This window comes from Lycorma delicatula, chromosome 10 (genome assembly GCF_047948215.1).
Source record: "Lycorma delicatula isolate Av1 chromosome 10, ASM4794821v1, whole genome shotgun sequence".
Classification (NCBI taxonomy): Eukaryota; Metazoa; Arthropoda; class Insecta; order Hemiptera; family Fulgoridae; genus Lycorma; species Lycorma delicatula.
Window position 1 is genome coordinate 58,532,762 of NC_134464.1, and position 17,415 is coordinate 58,550,176.

Sequence of the window (17,415 nt, forward strand, 5' to 3'; positions counted from 1 at the left end):
GGCCTAGTCGATTGTAATTAAAAGGGGAGCTGCACAATTAGATGTTACAACAATCCTAAAAACAAAATTTCAACATTCTACGGCTAATCGTTTTTGAGTTATGGGAGATACATACGCACGTACGTACAGACGTCACGCTGAAACTAATAAAATTGGATTCAGTGATGGTCAAAATGGATATTACTATTGAAATCTGAAAACCGATATTTTTCGCGATTACAATACTTCCTTTACTTCGTACAAGGAATTAAAAATTACTATGACTTAAGTCCGTATTAATTGTTTAAGATATATACACATAAATTATATGAAGATATTAAATAAAAAAATGACTATAACATAATTTGCAACTCGGAAGGCATTAATGAAAATTAATTGACCGCATATAATAAAAAAACATTGAACTGGATGCAGAAATTCAGGATTTTTTAAAATTATGTTTTAAACAAATTACTGGAAAGATTTTTTTTTTAACTGGTTCGGTAATCAGTTAAAAATGGCCATGAAAGTGTAATAGGTCGTTTCTGGTAAGCTAAATTATTGTGTTGTTGAATTACATGAAAATAATTCTGTTGCCTGGTATAATGGCTGTGAATAGTATTATTTTTTAAAGAAAATTGTTAAAAATATCCTTTTAAAATACACTTAACATGTCACTTTGTAGAGGCATTACAATTATTACATTCACTATAATTACAGCAACACAAGGTAATAAAATAAATTAAGATACTAAAATTACATGGATATAAATAATTTTAGGCTAACAAATTATTTTAGGCTATAAGAATTTTAGTGATCTAACAAAGAATAAAACTAATGAAAATAATATGTTTTTTAATCTTTATACGCGAATTGCGATTTCTGTATGTGCGCGCGCGCGCGTGTGTGTGTGTGTGTATACCGACGTTCGCATAAATCTTAAGATTCCTACCGATTTGATCGATCTTTTACAATTTTTTTTTTAATCATTTTGAGGATGACTTAGGATGTAAATTTTACATTATTGGCTAAGCGGTAGATGTTTCATATTTTAAACGCCAATTTTCATGTAATATTCTGAATTCCTAATTGGATCACACTATGCGAGAGCGATAGTTATTAGGCGGATGAGGTGCCCGTGAGGTGAATATAGAAAGTAAGACTTTATTTTATTTTGGTATCCCATTTAGAAAATTCAAATAAATTGTGCTCAATATAACAGCAATTAATTAAAAATTGTAAATATTCTACGATTTTGGTAGGTACGTATTTTTGTGCAGTGGACGCTAACAACTGCATATGTGTCATTAAATTTACGAATTTGTACGATTACTAAGATGAGTTTTACTTGCATGATAACTTTAAGTTCCATACAAAACTACAGCAAAATACTTTTGCTGAAATGACTTTGTTTATATCAATTTGTACCAATTTACCCAATTGCCGTTAAAACGCAAAATCTATTGCGTTTCAACGGCAAAACCTGTTTTAATTCAATTTTCAGATACAGATTTTTTTGTTAGTTTACAGGAATGAAACTTTAAAATCAGCTTTCAATTTGTTATAATTTTATTTAGACGTTCAGAATGCACGGTAAAAAAATTTCAAGCGATGAAAATTAAAGGAAAGTTTAAATAAAATTCTGGTTAAAACGTTTTTAAATTTCGACTGGGGAAAACGAAAAAATGATACTAACTATCATTTTGCAATTTAAATTGATTGCTGGTAACAACATTTATTGGCCATTGTGAATCACGCTTTTAATTTTTGATTCTTCAGTTGATTGTATTGGAAAATTGCAAAGTGTTGATAATTTTTTTCAGTAGTGTGGTTATATTAAGTTGCATTCAAGCAAAATAATTTGGAAGTTATGAATCTGTACTTTTGTTGGAGGCTAGGTAACTTAAAACTATTTAAGTATGCAAATTATCTCTTAAATTATCTCTAATTTAAGATATAATGCTATGTAAGATTACTCAAACTTTCAACATTGAACATATATGTATATTAATCAAAGAATTGTATTCCATGTTTTTTCTTCCTTAAAATGATTGACCGCGTATTTTTTTTTTGTAATACCTTCTTTTGATAATTGTTTACAATTAGGGATTCACCTCCGATTTTGATGAAATTGGAATATAACTTATTTAGGAACTAAGTTATTAACATTATAATTGAAATTTTTCGTCGGAAACGCCTTTCACCCGAGTTACGTGCCTCGTAAGTTACATAGTAGTACCCTTACCAAACATTTCGTAAATCAACCCTGCACAAGTGTAAAATGCACCACTTTCGGAGTAAGTAATTGAAATTCAGTTGAGTTTAGTAGATTTAAGTCAAGGTCTCTGATTGTAAATAATTATCCTTTTAAAATTATTATTCAGATAAGGGAATTTTATAATGTGGGAGTGGGTACTAAGAAAATATTTAACTTATTGTAAAGCCAGTACATTATTAATTAACCAACTTTATGCTGTGGGGAAAGTTCGTGACCATTTACACGTTTTGAATATTATAAAAGTTTAATCAGAAATAAAATTATTTTGTTATAACGACAGGGCTATTTTTTTTTTACAATTTTAGAGGTTCAATAACATCTTGTCTTGCTCCGTTATCGTAAGCTATCAGTGTCGAAGGATTATATTATTACTTGGATTTCTGCCAGATCGACCTCGCTGAGCAAAGAGAACGTTAAATACTCATGTGTGTGTGTGTATAATATATCGTATATATATATATATATATATATATATAATTTATTTTTTTTTAAATTACATAATTAAGGGGTTTTTCTTTTTGTGAAATGTGCTACTATTTTTAACATTTCTCTCCGTCGTTTTAAGTGGGGGATGTCGTTTTTGTCAGGAGTTATTTTGCATGTTTAGGTTATTGTAGTATTTTCATCGCGAACAGCTGTGTTGCCTCATTATATAACAGATGATTCGAGTTCAAACTACTGTAACTGGACATTAAAGATAGCATGTCCGGTGGTTTGATCAAAATTTTGTTTTCATTGAATTTCACGTCTGGATAGTCGTCTAGCGTGTATTTTAAATCATAAGATGTAATTTGCTATGTAGTAATCTGTGTTATAGATATTATTTTTTTACTTTGTTACATGTGAAGTATAGTTGTCAGTTGAACTTTTGTAAGTTGATAACTTAAATTTTTTAGAAGAATTAAGTTTATTATTTGGAGAATTCAGTTGTTTGTACTATTTATTAGAATATATTGAATGATTGTTTAATATCTCTGGCAGCGTAATTCTGGTTTTGCGGTTAATCCAAAAATTTTCAATATTAATATTTATTTCCTTTTAACGTTCTTGAATCTTTGTATTATTTTATTTTGTTAATTTATTAAGAAAAATTTGTTTTCTTGAGATTTTCTGTTTTTAATATATATATTACTGTAATATAATATTGTACACAAGTATATTTTTTGTATTATTAGAAAAAATAATTGATTTCACTTGAGGATTAGAAATGAATAATCTGTTTTATTATTTTTGATATTGGACAATATGTATATTATAAATTAAGTTATAGTCCATAAAAACAAGTTTCCTCTTTGAATTGTTATGAAAAGTTAACAGATTATACAAATACAATTTATTACATTACAATATATATTATACAAATACAAATTATAGGAATAAAAATTTGATAAGCTGTAATTATTACCAAAGTTGAGATTTTTTTTAAATTCATTCTCTTTTGAGACTTTTTAAAAATTTTGGCATTTTTGTTTCCTGTAAGAAAGAGTATTGAGATTAGGGGTTGGTCTTTTGCATGATTACACTATTGCTAATGTCATTTATATAATTACTATATTGGAATATATGATTCCAATATCTTATGAAATGATGTTATCGTAAGGGTTTCATGTAAGTGATACTGTTTTATTTATAGTTTGATATAATATGCATTTTTTACTTAAGTTTTAATAATTTTTCTTTAGCACATTTGATGTTACTAAAGTAATACTACTAATTTTCAGTTCTGTTAAAGAGGCTGGAGGAGTGATAAATAGAATGCATTGATGCTTTTATTTTTACAACATATTTGTTAATGTCCCTATTTATGTTGAATAAACTTAGTTAATAATTATTATTCATATATTATAATGTAAATTATGTTAATGATTGGTTTATTATAAAGTTATTATAAAAATTAAGGAAAATATGAAAGTTAGGTTAGTTTGAGTGTTAATGATATCAGATAGTTATGAAATTTCTAGTTCAAAACATTAAATACTCAGAAATTTTTGTTATTTTCAATTTATTAAATATGGAATAATTTTCATATAGAATTAATGTATTGTTGAACATAAGAGGACGTTTATACATCATGAGAGAAAGCATGGTTAAAATGAATGATAACAGTGATTGAATTTAATCAGTGATTTTTTAGTTTTATTATTTTATCTTATTGAATTAATGTATTGTTTTGATTTTCATTCTTTACTAATTAAATCTACTTGTGCAGGTAAATTAAAAAAAAAAAATGAACCGACAACGGGCATCAGATCTGTTAGGAATTTTAAGAGGAGCACAGCAAGTGTTATCTGCTTTAGTTAAAAGCCAACAAAAAGAAACGAATCATCTGTGGAAGAATTCATCTTTGGCATCAGCAAATTTAGCAATGCAAGCTACAATCAATGAAGCTATTAAACAGTCATCAAATCTTAAGGTAACAAATCATAATAATTCTTTAATAATGTATTAGTCTATGTACTTTATAATTTGGTATTTTATATTTGTCAGAAAACAAACAAATGCTTTTTGATGCAGGTTCATGACTTATCTTTTAATGTATTAAGGGAAGACATTAAAAATATTGTTCAAGAGCTTCAAGCTTGAATCGCATACATTAGTATGCGATCCAGTATTAACTGGAGGTTACATGTAACTATCAAAGATTGAAAGGATAGTTGATGAATATCAACTTAACCGCTGAGACGATTTGGTTGGTTCAAAAAGTTGTATATACCTTCAAAATTTAGGGAGATTTTTGGGATCGGCAAAGTGGAAAAATAAAAAAATGTGAAATTAAATAAAAAAATCTAGCAGAGGTCATTTGGAGTCAATTGCACACAACATAGACTAATTTTGCTGTGATTTAGATTGCACTTCATGATTTTTTACCTCTAACTTGTAATATCTTTAACATTTATAAGTATTACTTTTTTAATTTTTCATGTAATAATTAGGTGAATTAGTCTTAAGTGTGGTTCAGTTAATAGAAAAGTACTTTTGATCTTGTAACTAATACTTTTTACAATTAAAAAAAAAACCAAAGCTTTTGCCCAGAAATATTGAAAAATTAAGTTTTTTAATTGATGATTAAAATTTTTATATGACTTTCAGATTATGTTCCTAGATTATGGTCTTATGTTTGTACTTAGTCTTGAAATCTATTTGCTCCTGCCTGATCTACATAGCGATTCCCAATGTGGGCATTATCAGTCCCCTAGAGGCATTAGGGGACTGGATTGATTTGGACACCAAGAGTGCAACAATTGCATTTGTATAAAAAAATTTTTAGGGATAAGGAATTGCATATTTATACTAAATTAATAATATATCCCATTTATTTAATGAAATATTAGTTAAATTAATGTTCAATTGGTATTTTTCCTCGTTTTTGAAAATAGACAGTTAAGGATGAGAACCGGTTGGAAAACATTTGGCAGTTCTTTACTTAAAAACATTGGCCTGCATCTTTACTTAAGTTTTTTTTTGTGTTGGTTTTTTTTTATGTTAGTGTCTTTTATATAATGTGGTATAGTAATTTACATTAAACAGAGTTTTACATAAAGGCTCATATTACTTGTGTTAAAAATTTTAATAATTACTGTTAAGAAAACAAAGTATTATATATCTATATTTATCTTTTCAGTTAGATAAATTATCAACTGAAGCATTACAGAGAAGTTCGATGGTTCTGGAAGGATTGCGTGCTTATATTAAATATTCTCAAGGTAGGGATATAATCGATGTTACTTCACAAAATGTACCTGATACTTTCCTTCTAAAAATAAATATTTCGCTTGAATTTTTCCGTGGAGGTAACTGATTTTTAAATAACACAGTCTTTTACTTTAACTTCTTTATAATTATAATTGTTTCTGTTGATTGCTAGAAAACGTTTGCTGATTTAAATTCAAAATACTAAATTTTATAGTAAATCTTAATTTTTTTTAACTGCTTGATAATTATATTTTTAAATTTATTTATCTTCTTTAACTAGAGAACTATGGAATGTACAGAGATAAAAATGTTGTGGGTTATACATCTTTATTTGTATGTATATATATATATATATATATATATATATATATGTATATATATATATATATATTGAAGGACATAGTAGTCTGATTTGAGTTAGCTAAAATATTGTGGGCTATATACTGGAGGATTACAAAATAAGCACAATTTTTCCAGTTTATAAAATGCTTACCTTTAAATGAAAAGACAGCAACTAAAATGGTTTTACAGAGAATGTTTTTAATTCAGTACAATTACTGTTGTTGATGTCAGTATTAATTATTGTGTTCTATAATTGCATAATCAGTCTGACAAGACGACTGCTACTCGTGTAGAGAAAGCTTTTTTGTGCCTCAATTAGCCAAAATAAACATTATATCATGCAGCAATTTTCAAACAGAATATGGTAAATGACCAGAAAGAAGGCAATTCATCAACAACTGGAAAAACAATTGGAAAACACAGGTAAACATGTCTATAGTATTTACACTGTGTACTGACATGGTCAAGGCAAATTTAGTGAATTTTAGAATTGCAAGTTCCACAACCAACCAACAATTCGAAATGACACCTTATAAATTACAGTTACAAAGTTTAAGTGATGATAAAGTTTTATGTAAAGATTTTTGTGTGAACATGCAGGAATGTGTTGATGAAGAAGAGTGTTTCTTTTATCACTTAATGCTTGGTGATGATTGTAAGTTTCACGTTGGTGAGAAGATCAATTGATACAATGTATGAAAATAGGGAACAAAAAACCTAGAAACATATACTTGATTCACCTAAAATTAATGTTTTTTTGTGCAATTTCCTGAAAAATAGTCTATGGACTGTTCTTTTTTCACAAGCTGGAAGAATCTGTCTTAACATTTTCAATGAATGACTAACACCTCAAACCTGAGAAGTTCTTTCTCATATAAGATGAAGTGAGAAGTTCATTTTCATACAAGATGAAGCAACACTTTAAAATATGTTGAATTTAAAGTTTTTATAAGTAAATGTCTCTCAAAACGTAACTGAACATCAACAGTTATTTACACTAATCTTCTGACGATAAAAATTACAGTTTTTTATACTGGCATATAGAAGTTCCAAATTGAACACCTTCTGAGAAGTTCCTTTTGGCTGTACAATTGATGAAAACATGATATTGATATATTGGCTACCAAGAAGTTTAGCCTTTTGATTATTTTTTGTAAGGTTTTGTAAAGACAAACTTTTTGTCTCTTTCCCTCCACTTGATTTAAATGATTTAAAACAGTGTATCACAAATGGTGTTGCTATTCTTCAGTCGAATATGCTATCACACGTATGGGATAAATTGGTCTTTTTTTTTAAACTCCCCCAAGACGACCAGCCCACGCTAAAAAGCTTAACACAGTTGCCTCAGGGTTACATGGCAGCGCAGTCTGCTCTCCCTAGCTCGTCCGAACTCAGACATCCCATCGGGGTCTCCCGTGCCTCTTCAAAAATATACTATATATCACCTCTTCCGGTGATCAGAATGTTTCTCCGCAGGACAGCTACCCTTTCCGTCCCTATTATACCTGATCCAGACACACATTTCGCTTGTCCTTTACAGTTATGCATCCCCCTGCACACCTCGAGGGTTCCCCATGCCATCATCGGGGAGCTCCAACCTACCCACTCTTGCGCATGAGTAGGCCCAAACACCCTAGGCATAGAGGCTGTCTCCCTGGCTCCTACGCGCATCAAGATGGACTTGTACCTGTCCTCGATCCCCCACACATTCCCATGATCCCTCATTACTTGTTGCACCATGTCTTCCTCGGCATCAGCAGTAGAGCACCGCACACAATATCCCCCCACTCCATGTCTATCGGTATATCCGGCAGCATATTCCAATAACAACATGAGCAAAGACACATAATACAATCATAAATTCCTAACCTAACAAAGTACATTAACAACTACAAAATTAAAACACATTTTGACGCCTCTGATGAGATCGAGGGCCGTGTGCACGTCAAGGGGGTTCCTCCTTCCTCTTCACTGTTAGTACGAGATGAGCCACTCTCTCTACCTCCCTCCATCCATTCTCACTCTGGAGCATGTGTCTGACAACATTATCTGGTGTTACAGCCACCGGAATCTGACGTCTCTTGTTCTCCCACCTAAAACAGTCGAGCCAGGTGTGTTTGGCTGTGTCAGCTGTTGCACAATATCTGCAAACTGCCGTTCTCCTCTTCTTGAAGTGATGCAGATAGCTATCAAAGTCCCCGTGGCCCAAAAGTAGTTCACTATGCTTACGCCCCACCCAAGCACTCACATCCAGAATCAGACGCATAGTCCACCGTCCTACCTGGCTCACCTCCCACCATTGCTGCCAGATGGCCATGATCTGCGCCCTTGCATTCTCTTTGCTTACACCTTCAAACTGCAAGCATCATTCCTCCACCAGTAGGTCTATTGGCAGTGTTCCCACAATGACGCAGATCGCATCATAGGAGACCATCCTGTAGACACATGTCACCCACAGAAGCATCCTCCATGAGTGGCCTCTAGCTTCCTCCTGGACTTCTGAACCGCCACTGCATTTATCCATGCAGGGGCCGCATACGATAGGACTGATGTCACGGTTGTAGCTATGACTCTTCGACGTTTCTCTCGTGGCCCTACTGTGTTCGCCATCAGCCTCGAGATAGCCCTCAGCTGTTGTTCTGCCTTCTTTATTGCTTCCTCTACATGAGGTCCGAATGAACGGTGCTTGTCCATCCAGACCCCGAGGTATTTGGCCCTCGAGACTTGGCTTATCTCTGCGCCATCGATGGTGAAGCGCATCTCCCTTAGCTGGCGTCGACCTGCAAGCACCAGCGCCTCCGACTTTTCTGGTGCTATTTGCAGACCGTGAGTCACCATCCATTGGTGCACCATTGCCAATGGTGCTCCATCTGCCTCTCATCCCTTCCTTTGATCAGTAGGGCCAGATCATCGGCGAATCCGAAGACTTCAACCCCTTCCGGATAAACCTGGCAAAGAACTCCTTCATATGTGATGTTCCACAAGAGAGGGCCCAGCACAGAGCCTTGTGGGACCCCCGCTCGTATCTGAAACACCCGTTCGCCAGTATCCGTGAACGTGCACACTTCCCTGTCACTTAAGTAGTTACTAGTGATCGCTTGAAGTTGTCTGGAGACTCCATTCGCCCTCAATGCCTGCCTGATGACCTCCCATGGTAGGCTGTTAAAGGCGTTCCGGACATCCAACAGTATCAGGGCTGGAATCGCTCTTGTCCGCCACGTACCATTTGCTGCTGCGTCAACAGAGTATATAACCTCACGAATTGGGATAAATTCTACCAATGTTGATATAAATTATCAACATGGTTGACTACCATGTTGATAGTTTGTCATGTGATTCATGGTATACACATAGAACATTTATAGACACAAACTAATTTCATATAAGTAATAAACCCGTATTTGAAAAGTACATTTTTTACATACTATGAAGAAAGTCTATTTCTTTTATAATCACTCTGTATGTGTCATTTGACGCATTATCTTTCTTAATTACATTAGCTTTTTGATTGTTATTTTAATTGATTAGTGTATTGATTAATAGATATTGACTAAAAACTTAACAACTCATTTGATATTTATTTCTACGCTCAATGACTTAACAAATATTCTATTTTGTGCATTATTTTTTTTAATTCTATACGCACATTTGTAAATTAATTTAACATACGTGACATTTAATTATTAATAAAAAAAAAACAAAGGTTAATGAAATTTTATTCAATTTATTTTCAAGTTATAGTTCTGCATAGTCTGTTATTTAATGTCTCGCCATCAGATGACATGTGAATGTGTAAAGTTTTGTTGAAAAAACTAGTCATTATCGAGATGAATACAGTCGCAGAGTATGCTCATTATTTAAGATTTCATGAACCTCAACTAATTGTTATGGTATATGAGAAATTAAAAAATGATTACTTCAAAGATCTAATTCAAAGATTAGTAATTACTCCAATTTACAGATGAGGTGATTCATGTAACACAATAGACATTGTTATTCAAAGAAATCGACTAATAAATTTTAGAACCATCTTAAAAGAGATTATTCTAAAACTTTAATGTGGAGAATGTTTGAAGGAATGAATGCCTGCAGTTTAAGTCACTGCCTGATTTGGAACAAGAAGTAGGAGATCTGACCAGTAAAGAGCTTATTTACAGTCTGGCCTATTACTCTCCATTAAAGAGGCAGCCATTTTGCTGGCTGACAGATGGTACCAACATGACACCATACTTGTAACCCAACTCCAGTGCCGCTTGTCTGTGGAAAAAGTAATAAGAAATGGGTAAGGGAGAGCGACAATCAACCAAAAATTTGGATACATCTGATTAGGATAATTTATCTTCTTACCTGAATGTTGTAGTTGGCATTACAGTCGCTATTTTTTAAACATGTTTACGCGATTAATAATACCAGTTTGTTGTAGTCGGCTGCTTTGAGCATTATGCCAATCTGTTTCTGATGTTTACTATGGAAGGAAGAAGGACACAAGGAAAAGGAAATCTGCTGCGGTCAGTCAACCCAAAGATGGATTACATAAGATAAAAATGGAACTTTTATCATCTTGTCCAAAGCATAAAAGCATTTGCCAAGCATCTTGGCAAAGCATGGTTTTTCTTTTAAAAATTAAAAATAGGTCTCATTGTTACTTTATTTATGTTATTTTTACGTACTGTTTAATTTGTCTTAACTGTTTAATAATATAAATATTCAGTAAATAATCCCTGATAAATTTTTCTTCTATTTGAGTATTCATAAATCTAAAGTATTTCTGTATTAATATACTCGTTCTCAAAAATATGGCAAAGTTATTAGCACATATGTGCTATAGCAGTAAATGTATTTGTATTATAATTTTATGTACCTTTTTTATTCTTATAATGTGCATTTATTTTTAAAATCAATTTACAATGTTATTTTTATTGTATATTTGTTCTTATAACAATTTTTTTTTTACATCCCTCCAATTTTTTAGCAAATCAATGTATTTTCTATATCTGTAAGAGGGAGAAGTAATAGAAGATTGAGCCGTAACAAAAAATTCAGTCTTTTTAATGAAAACTTGACTACATTTTAGAGTAAACGGTAGTCGACTAATTTCTTTATTTTAACAGTGATCACTAAACTTTTAAAGTATCCTAACTTTGTGCTGAAATTTAATTTTCTGAATTTATAAGAAACGTAAAGCTATTCTTGAATCCTAGTTCCTTATATTTGGGGTTCAATGAATATTTTTGAAAAAATAATATTTAATTTTACTCCAAAATTAATATTTTTCAAAACTGTCTAAACTGAGATTTAAAAAATTTTTTATTTACGATTCACCATATATGATTTACCATATAAGCTTCGAAACTTTTGCATGGAAATATAAAATGGAAATATGAAAAGATTTCTTCAAAAATGAAAAATAATTTCATTTTTTAAGATTCACATTAAATTTATAATAGTAATAGTCCTATGGTTGTTGTAAAACTGTGTTTCTGGCACAGGCGTTTTTTGGACACTTTTGGTTCAGTTGATTGCAATCAAAAGGGAAGGTGCACAACTAGATATTATAACATTCCTAAATCCAAAATTTCAACATTATACGGCTAATCGTTTTTGAGTTATGCAACATACATTCATATGTACATACAGATATCACACCGAAACTAGTCAAAATGGATATTTCCGTTGATATCTGAAAACCAAAATTTTCCATGATTACAGTACTTCAAACAAGGAAGTAAAAATGTTTATACTTTTCTTTAAAAAAAATATTAATTTTAACAATTAAAAAGTTTTTAAATTGGAGTTTGTTTTTTATCTTTTTACAGGTTTAACTTTCGGAAACGGGGATTCTGGTTTTCATTTTGAAAGAGAAACCATTTATGAAGATGTTGAAAATTTATTGAAACTTCCATTAAAAGACAATTTATCATTTAGTAATATAAAAGAAAAAAATGCTAAACAAGCTGACAATTCATTTCTAAATAAAAGTAATGGAAATTATCTTACAAAAGCAAAGTCTGTTTCTGGTAGTACAATGCAGTCAAAAGTGAATATCAATGATGGTTTTGTTGACGATGAGGTCAGACAGATACAATTACATTCATTAGTAAATAAGAAAACGCTTAATTTAATAAAAAGCTTAAATTTATCACAAGAAAAAAAAATTGATTTATCAACTGGCACTATTGAAGAATCAAAAATTCAGTCTTCAACTAATAATACAGAAATTTCATCATTTGCTGGTAATACAACGGTTTCACCTTCTAGTGGTCCGGCTGTTTCATCTTCAACTGACCAGGTCCTTACTTCAGGTACTACTACTACTACTACTATTGGTGATAGTAAAGAAATTTATGATTTCACAAATGAAAAACCCAAGCTGTATTCAAGTCAAACACAGACAGGATCTGATGTAAAACCAGCTCCACCTAAACCTGTTGCAAGAAAAGCTCCTAAAAGAAAACCAGTAGTAAGTGATAAAATATTTTCATTTTTAATATTAAAACTAAATTTATACCACTGTTTTATAGTCAGAAAGTATTACAATAATTTATATTAATAAATTATACATTTCAGTAAATCCTAAAATTGAATGTTTAAATTTTATTTTGGATTATCTTTTTATAGTTATAAGTACAATATAGTGGTTTGCTTTTAGGAAATGTAGAGGCAACTGCCCTCTGCTGCCATTTTGTTTTTCTGTAAAAGTGTTACGGATGGTTGCTAGTGAATCATTTGGTATGTGACATATTCCTCTGTCTTGTTGAAAGAAACCAACATTATTTTATTAAAATAACTATAAATATGTTGTTTTGTACTTCTTGCACAGTTAAGTGAATCTGCAAAGCAGCGTTCGGTGCCATCTTCTAGATTAGGTAGGATGTTTTCATTTGGATCCCTCGCAGCAGGTCTTGGTGTTGGTACAGTTACTGAGTTTACTCTTCGTTCCCTTGGATTAAAAGAGTCTCCTAAAGGAACACCGACTTCATTAGACAGTGTTTTCTTAACCCCAGCCAATGCTGAACGCATTGTTAAAACTCTGTGTGAAGTTAGAGGTATGTGTTTGTTTTTTTTTAATATGTATTTGTAGAACATGAAAAAGAATATTCATGTTGATATATATATTTACTTATTAATGAAATTAATGCATTTTAATGTTTCAATGAATATTCTTAGTCCAAATTAAAAGCTTATTAGAATTGTCTCTTGACAGAATATCAAAATAAAGTTTATCAGAGATTACATTCCTGTTTGCATTTTATGAGACTGACTTTTTTATTCCGTGCCGAGTTGACCTTTAAATTTCTTTAGTCAACAGAAGTTGAGTGCTGATTCTTAATGGACTGATTCTTGTACTCCTAGTGTTTTACAAAGGTGTCCTTGAAAGGCTCAGGATAAGAGTGATTTGCGTGAGACCAGACATTGCAGACAAGTGGATACTTAATCATGACAATGCCCTGTGTCACACGGCCATTTCCATCAGGGAATTTTTGACCTCAAAACGCATTCCTACAGTTCCTCAACCCCTTTATTCACCTGATTTGAGTCCTTGTGACTTTTTCCTTTTCCCGAAATTGAAACATGTCTTAAAAGGACGTTATTTTAGAATTCTGGAGAACATTCAAAAGACTGTGACCGACCAGTTAAAGCCCTACCAGTCGAAGGCTTCCAGTGCTGATACCAGGAGTGAGGACAACTACTCTGCTGGTGTATAGCTGCCCAAGGGAACTACTTTGAAGGGGATAATATTGTTGTTTGAAAAAATAAAAACTTTGGTAAGTAAAATGCCAGTCTCATTACTTTTCTCACACACCTTGTGTGTGTGTGTGTATATATATATATATATATACACATATATATATATATATATATATATATAACTACTTTGAAGGGGATAATATTGTTGTTTGAAAAAATAAAAACTTTGGTAAGTAAAATGCCAGTCTCATTACTTTTCTCACACACCTTGTGTGTGTGTGTGTATATATATATATATACACATATATATATATATATATATATATATATATATATATATATATATATATATATATATATATATATACTAGTGAAATTAATTATTATCAATAATAAAAATTGTTATTACTACATAAAATTAAATACAACTTTATCAGATATTTCAAATAAAAAACTTTTTATGTTAAAAATTAAAATAGAAAAGTATGTTTTCAGTAAAAATAATTGCTCTTATTGAAGTAGAAGATGAAACATATGTTTTTTAATACATTTTTTTTTTGACCTAGAAGATAAAACACTTGTTTTCAATTTTAAGTTTTTTCATAAAAAGTGTTTTATATGAAATATATGATGAAGTAATGATCACTTCAAAAGTACTTAAAAAATAAAATATTAAAAACACTTATAAAAATTAAAAAAAGAAAATAAAGTATAGAAATAAAGGACTAAACATCATTATGCAGTATTTAATTAAATATAATAATACGTGACCGATCAACTTTCAGACAGTTTTAGTTTGTTTAAATTTATTTGACATGTTGTAGAAATAGTAGGCATTTAAGATTGTCTCATTAGGTCTTACATTGATAAGAAAATTTTGTCCAATGAAAATATTTAAATGCAGTCAGGAGGCTCTTAATATAGAATAATTACTATTCAGAGCTCTTTATTATAGGGCTGTTATTATTCAGATCCCCACAACTGCATTTAAATATCTTCGTTGGACAAAATTATTGATGTAGGACCAGGTGAGAACTTAATCATTAGTCAACCTTAAAAGTTTGCTGTTTCTACAGTACATTTAAAATTAAAACTGTTGCATAACGATGTTTAGTCCTTTATTTCTATACCCTGTTTTCTTTTTTTTAGTTTGATTTATTTAGTTTTTATGATTTTAGTTTATTATTTTTATTATTTAGTAACGACAACATTTGGAAATGCTTCATATGAGGGACATTAAGAAACCCCAAGAATTCTTTGAATTAAAATTAAAATCATATGAAAAGCAAACATCATTTTTAAAAAAAACATTGTGAATAAAAAAGCTTTGCTTGCCTCTTAACAAAATTTCATATAAACAGCCAGATGTAAAAATTCTTTCACCATTGGTGAAGAGCGTATTTTGGTAGCGGCAATTGAGATTGTAGAAACTATGTTTGGAGATAATTTTACCAAACAATTGCAGGTCATCTATCAAATGATACAAGTTGCCTGTCGAATCAGTGATATAGCTGAAGGTGTACACCATCAGATTTTTGGGAAGGTACGTGAGAAATTGTTTTCAATTCAGCTTAATGAGGCAGCAGATAGCAATCATAAAATAAGATGCTCATTTCATTGCCTATATTCGACTTTGTGATGGTATGTCAGCAGTAGAACTACTACTTTTCTGCAAACCAATAGAACTTAAAGCAACAGTACTCACATTATTTACTACCTTAACACATTGTGGACTGGTCACGAGAATTCTCGTGATTTGTTTCATTTTGTCAAAAGATTGTTCATGAGAATCACTGGGCTTTGTACATTGGTACAAACCCATCTCTTGCTATCTCTTATATTTTTTGTGAACTTCTTGTTAGTTCTAGAGGTTCATAGCATTGACTGAATATTCTCTCAACACTTACACACTTGTTTCATTAATGAATGCCTATTCATCCTTGACTTTGAAGACGTCATTCATTTCAGCTGCGCAAGAGGGGATTTACAGCCAGTCTAAAGACGGTATCGCCCAAGTTGATGGGTTTAAATTGTAACCACGACAAAAAAGATAATGAATTAAGCAAATTAATTTTTTTATATACTGTCAGATTTTCCTAGTGAAGAAGATGATGACCTGGATTCTAGTGATAGTGGAAGTGTTATACTACAGCAAATTACTCATACAAGGCCAGTGCCATTGAATATTATTTTGGATTCAAAATCAATCAATTCAAGTGATGACTCAAATTCAGGTAATCTTTGGACAGTTATAGACAATTTACCAAATTTAGAACCTTTTGAGGATATTCCAGGTGTTATGTTTCTACCTACTAATAATGAAGATATAAATGTTATTATAGAACTAATTTTTGGAGAAGATAATTTTTTTATGATGTGTAATGAAACAAACAGGTACCACCAACAAATGATAGGAGTACATAGTCACCTAAACTCTCAATTGGAAATATGTGACTGTAAATGTAATGAAAGCATTACATCTTCTTTTGCTAATGGGAAAAGTACAAAAAAACCACATTAGCGACTAATGGGCCACTGACTTATATTGAGACACCAGTTTTTCTAAAATTATGAACAAGGTAGCTTCAAACAAATTTGATGGTTTTGGCATTTTAGTGACAATGAACAAGCAGGAAATAACACAGACAAGTTGTACAAAATTACACCTTTTATTTCATATCTTCTGAATAAATTCAAAACTGTTTATAAATCCAAGCAAAATTTGTCTTTAGATGAAGGAATGATTCCCTGGTAGGGTAGGCGGCGGTTTCGAACATACAATCCTGCTAAAATTATAAAATGTGGGTTATTAATCAGAATGTGAAAGTGACACAGGTTAGGTTTGTAACGTGGAACTGTACAATGGGGAAGGAAAAAGATTGGAAGAAACTATTCTTTCTGTCCTTGATTGTAATTTTGGTTTATGGCATCATGTACACCAAGATAACTATTACAATAATGTTTTCAATTGCTGAAAGGTTATTAGAAAATAAAACCAGAGTTTGTGGAACAATAAAGGCTAATAGAGGTTTACTGTGCACTTTGAAAGCTAAATTGAAAAACTTGAAAAAAAGGGGAATCCTCATTTGCCCGTAAGGGTGGTGTGCTACCTGTTGGATGGAAAGATAAAAGGGAGATCAGAATGATTTCAACAATCCATGGTAGTCAATAGCAAACAGCTGGTAAAAGGGATAGAAAAACAGGAGACAAAATATCCAAGCCTGTATGCATTTTAGAATACAACAACCATATGAAAGGTGTAGATCGTGCAGATCAGTACTTGTTATATTACTCAAATATGAGAAAGACAAGAAAATGGTACAAGAAGGTGGCTTTCTTCCTAATAAATTGTCATCTTTTCAATTTATTCAGAATATACAACTATATGAACCCCCAAAAAAAAATTACATTAAGAACTTTCTTTTGGCTGTGTA

General features: G+C 31.3%; 1 protein-coding gene across 4 annotated transcripts in view; it reads left to right on the forward strand.

The window, feature by feature from the left end:
• The first annotated feature begins 2,891 nt into the window (after window positions 1-2,891).
• Coq8 (ubiquinone biosynthesis protein COQ8, mitochondrial) overlaps window positions 2,892-17,415 on the forward strand; it is a 39,684-nt gene continuing 25,160 nt past the window's right edge. Inside the window, exons 1-5 of one of the 4 annotated variants that reach the window (XM_075377743.1) lie at window positions 2,892-3,127; window positions 4,467-4,670; window positions 5,880-6,048; window positions 12,109-12,752; window positions 13,113-13,338. In XM_075377743.1, coding sequence (XP_075233858.1) covers window positions 4,485-4,670; window positions 5,880-6,048; window positions 12,109-12,752; window positions 13,113-13,338 — 1,225 coding nt within the window. In that variant the 5' untranslated portion in view covers window positions 2,892-3,127; window positions 4,467-4,484. The remainder of the gene's footprint in view (window positions 3,128-4,466; window positions 4,671-5,879; window positions 6,049-12,108; window positions 12,753-13,112; window positions 13,339-17,415) is intronic. The other 3 variants (XM_075377742.1, XM_075377740.1, XM_075377741.1) reach the window with 3 other exon arrangements.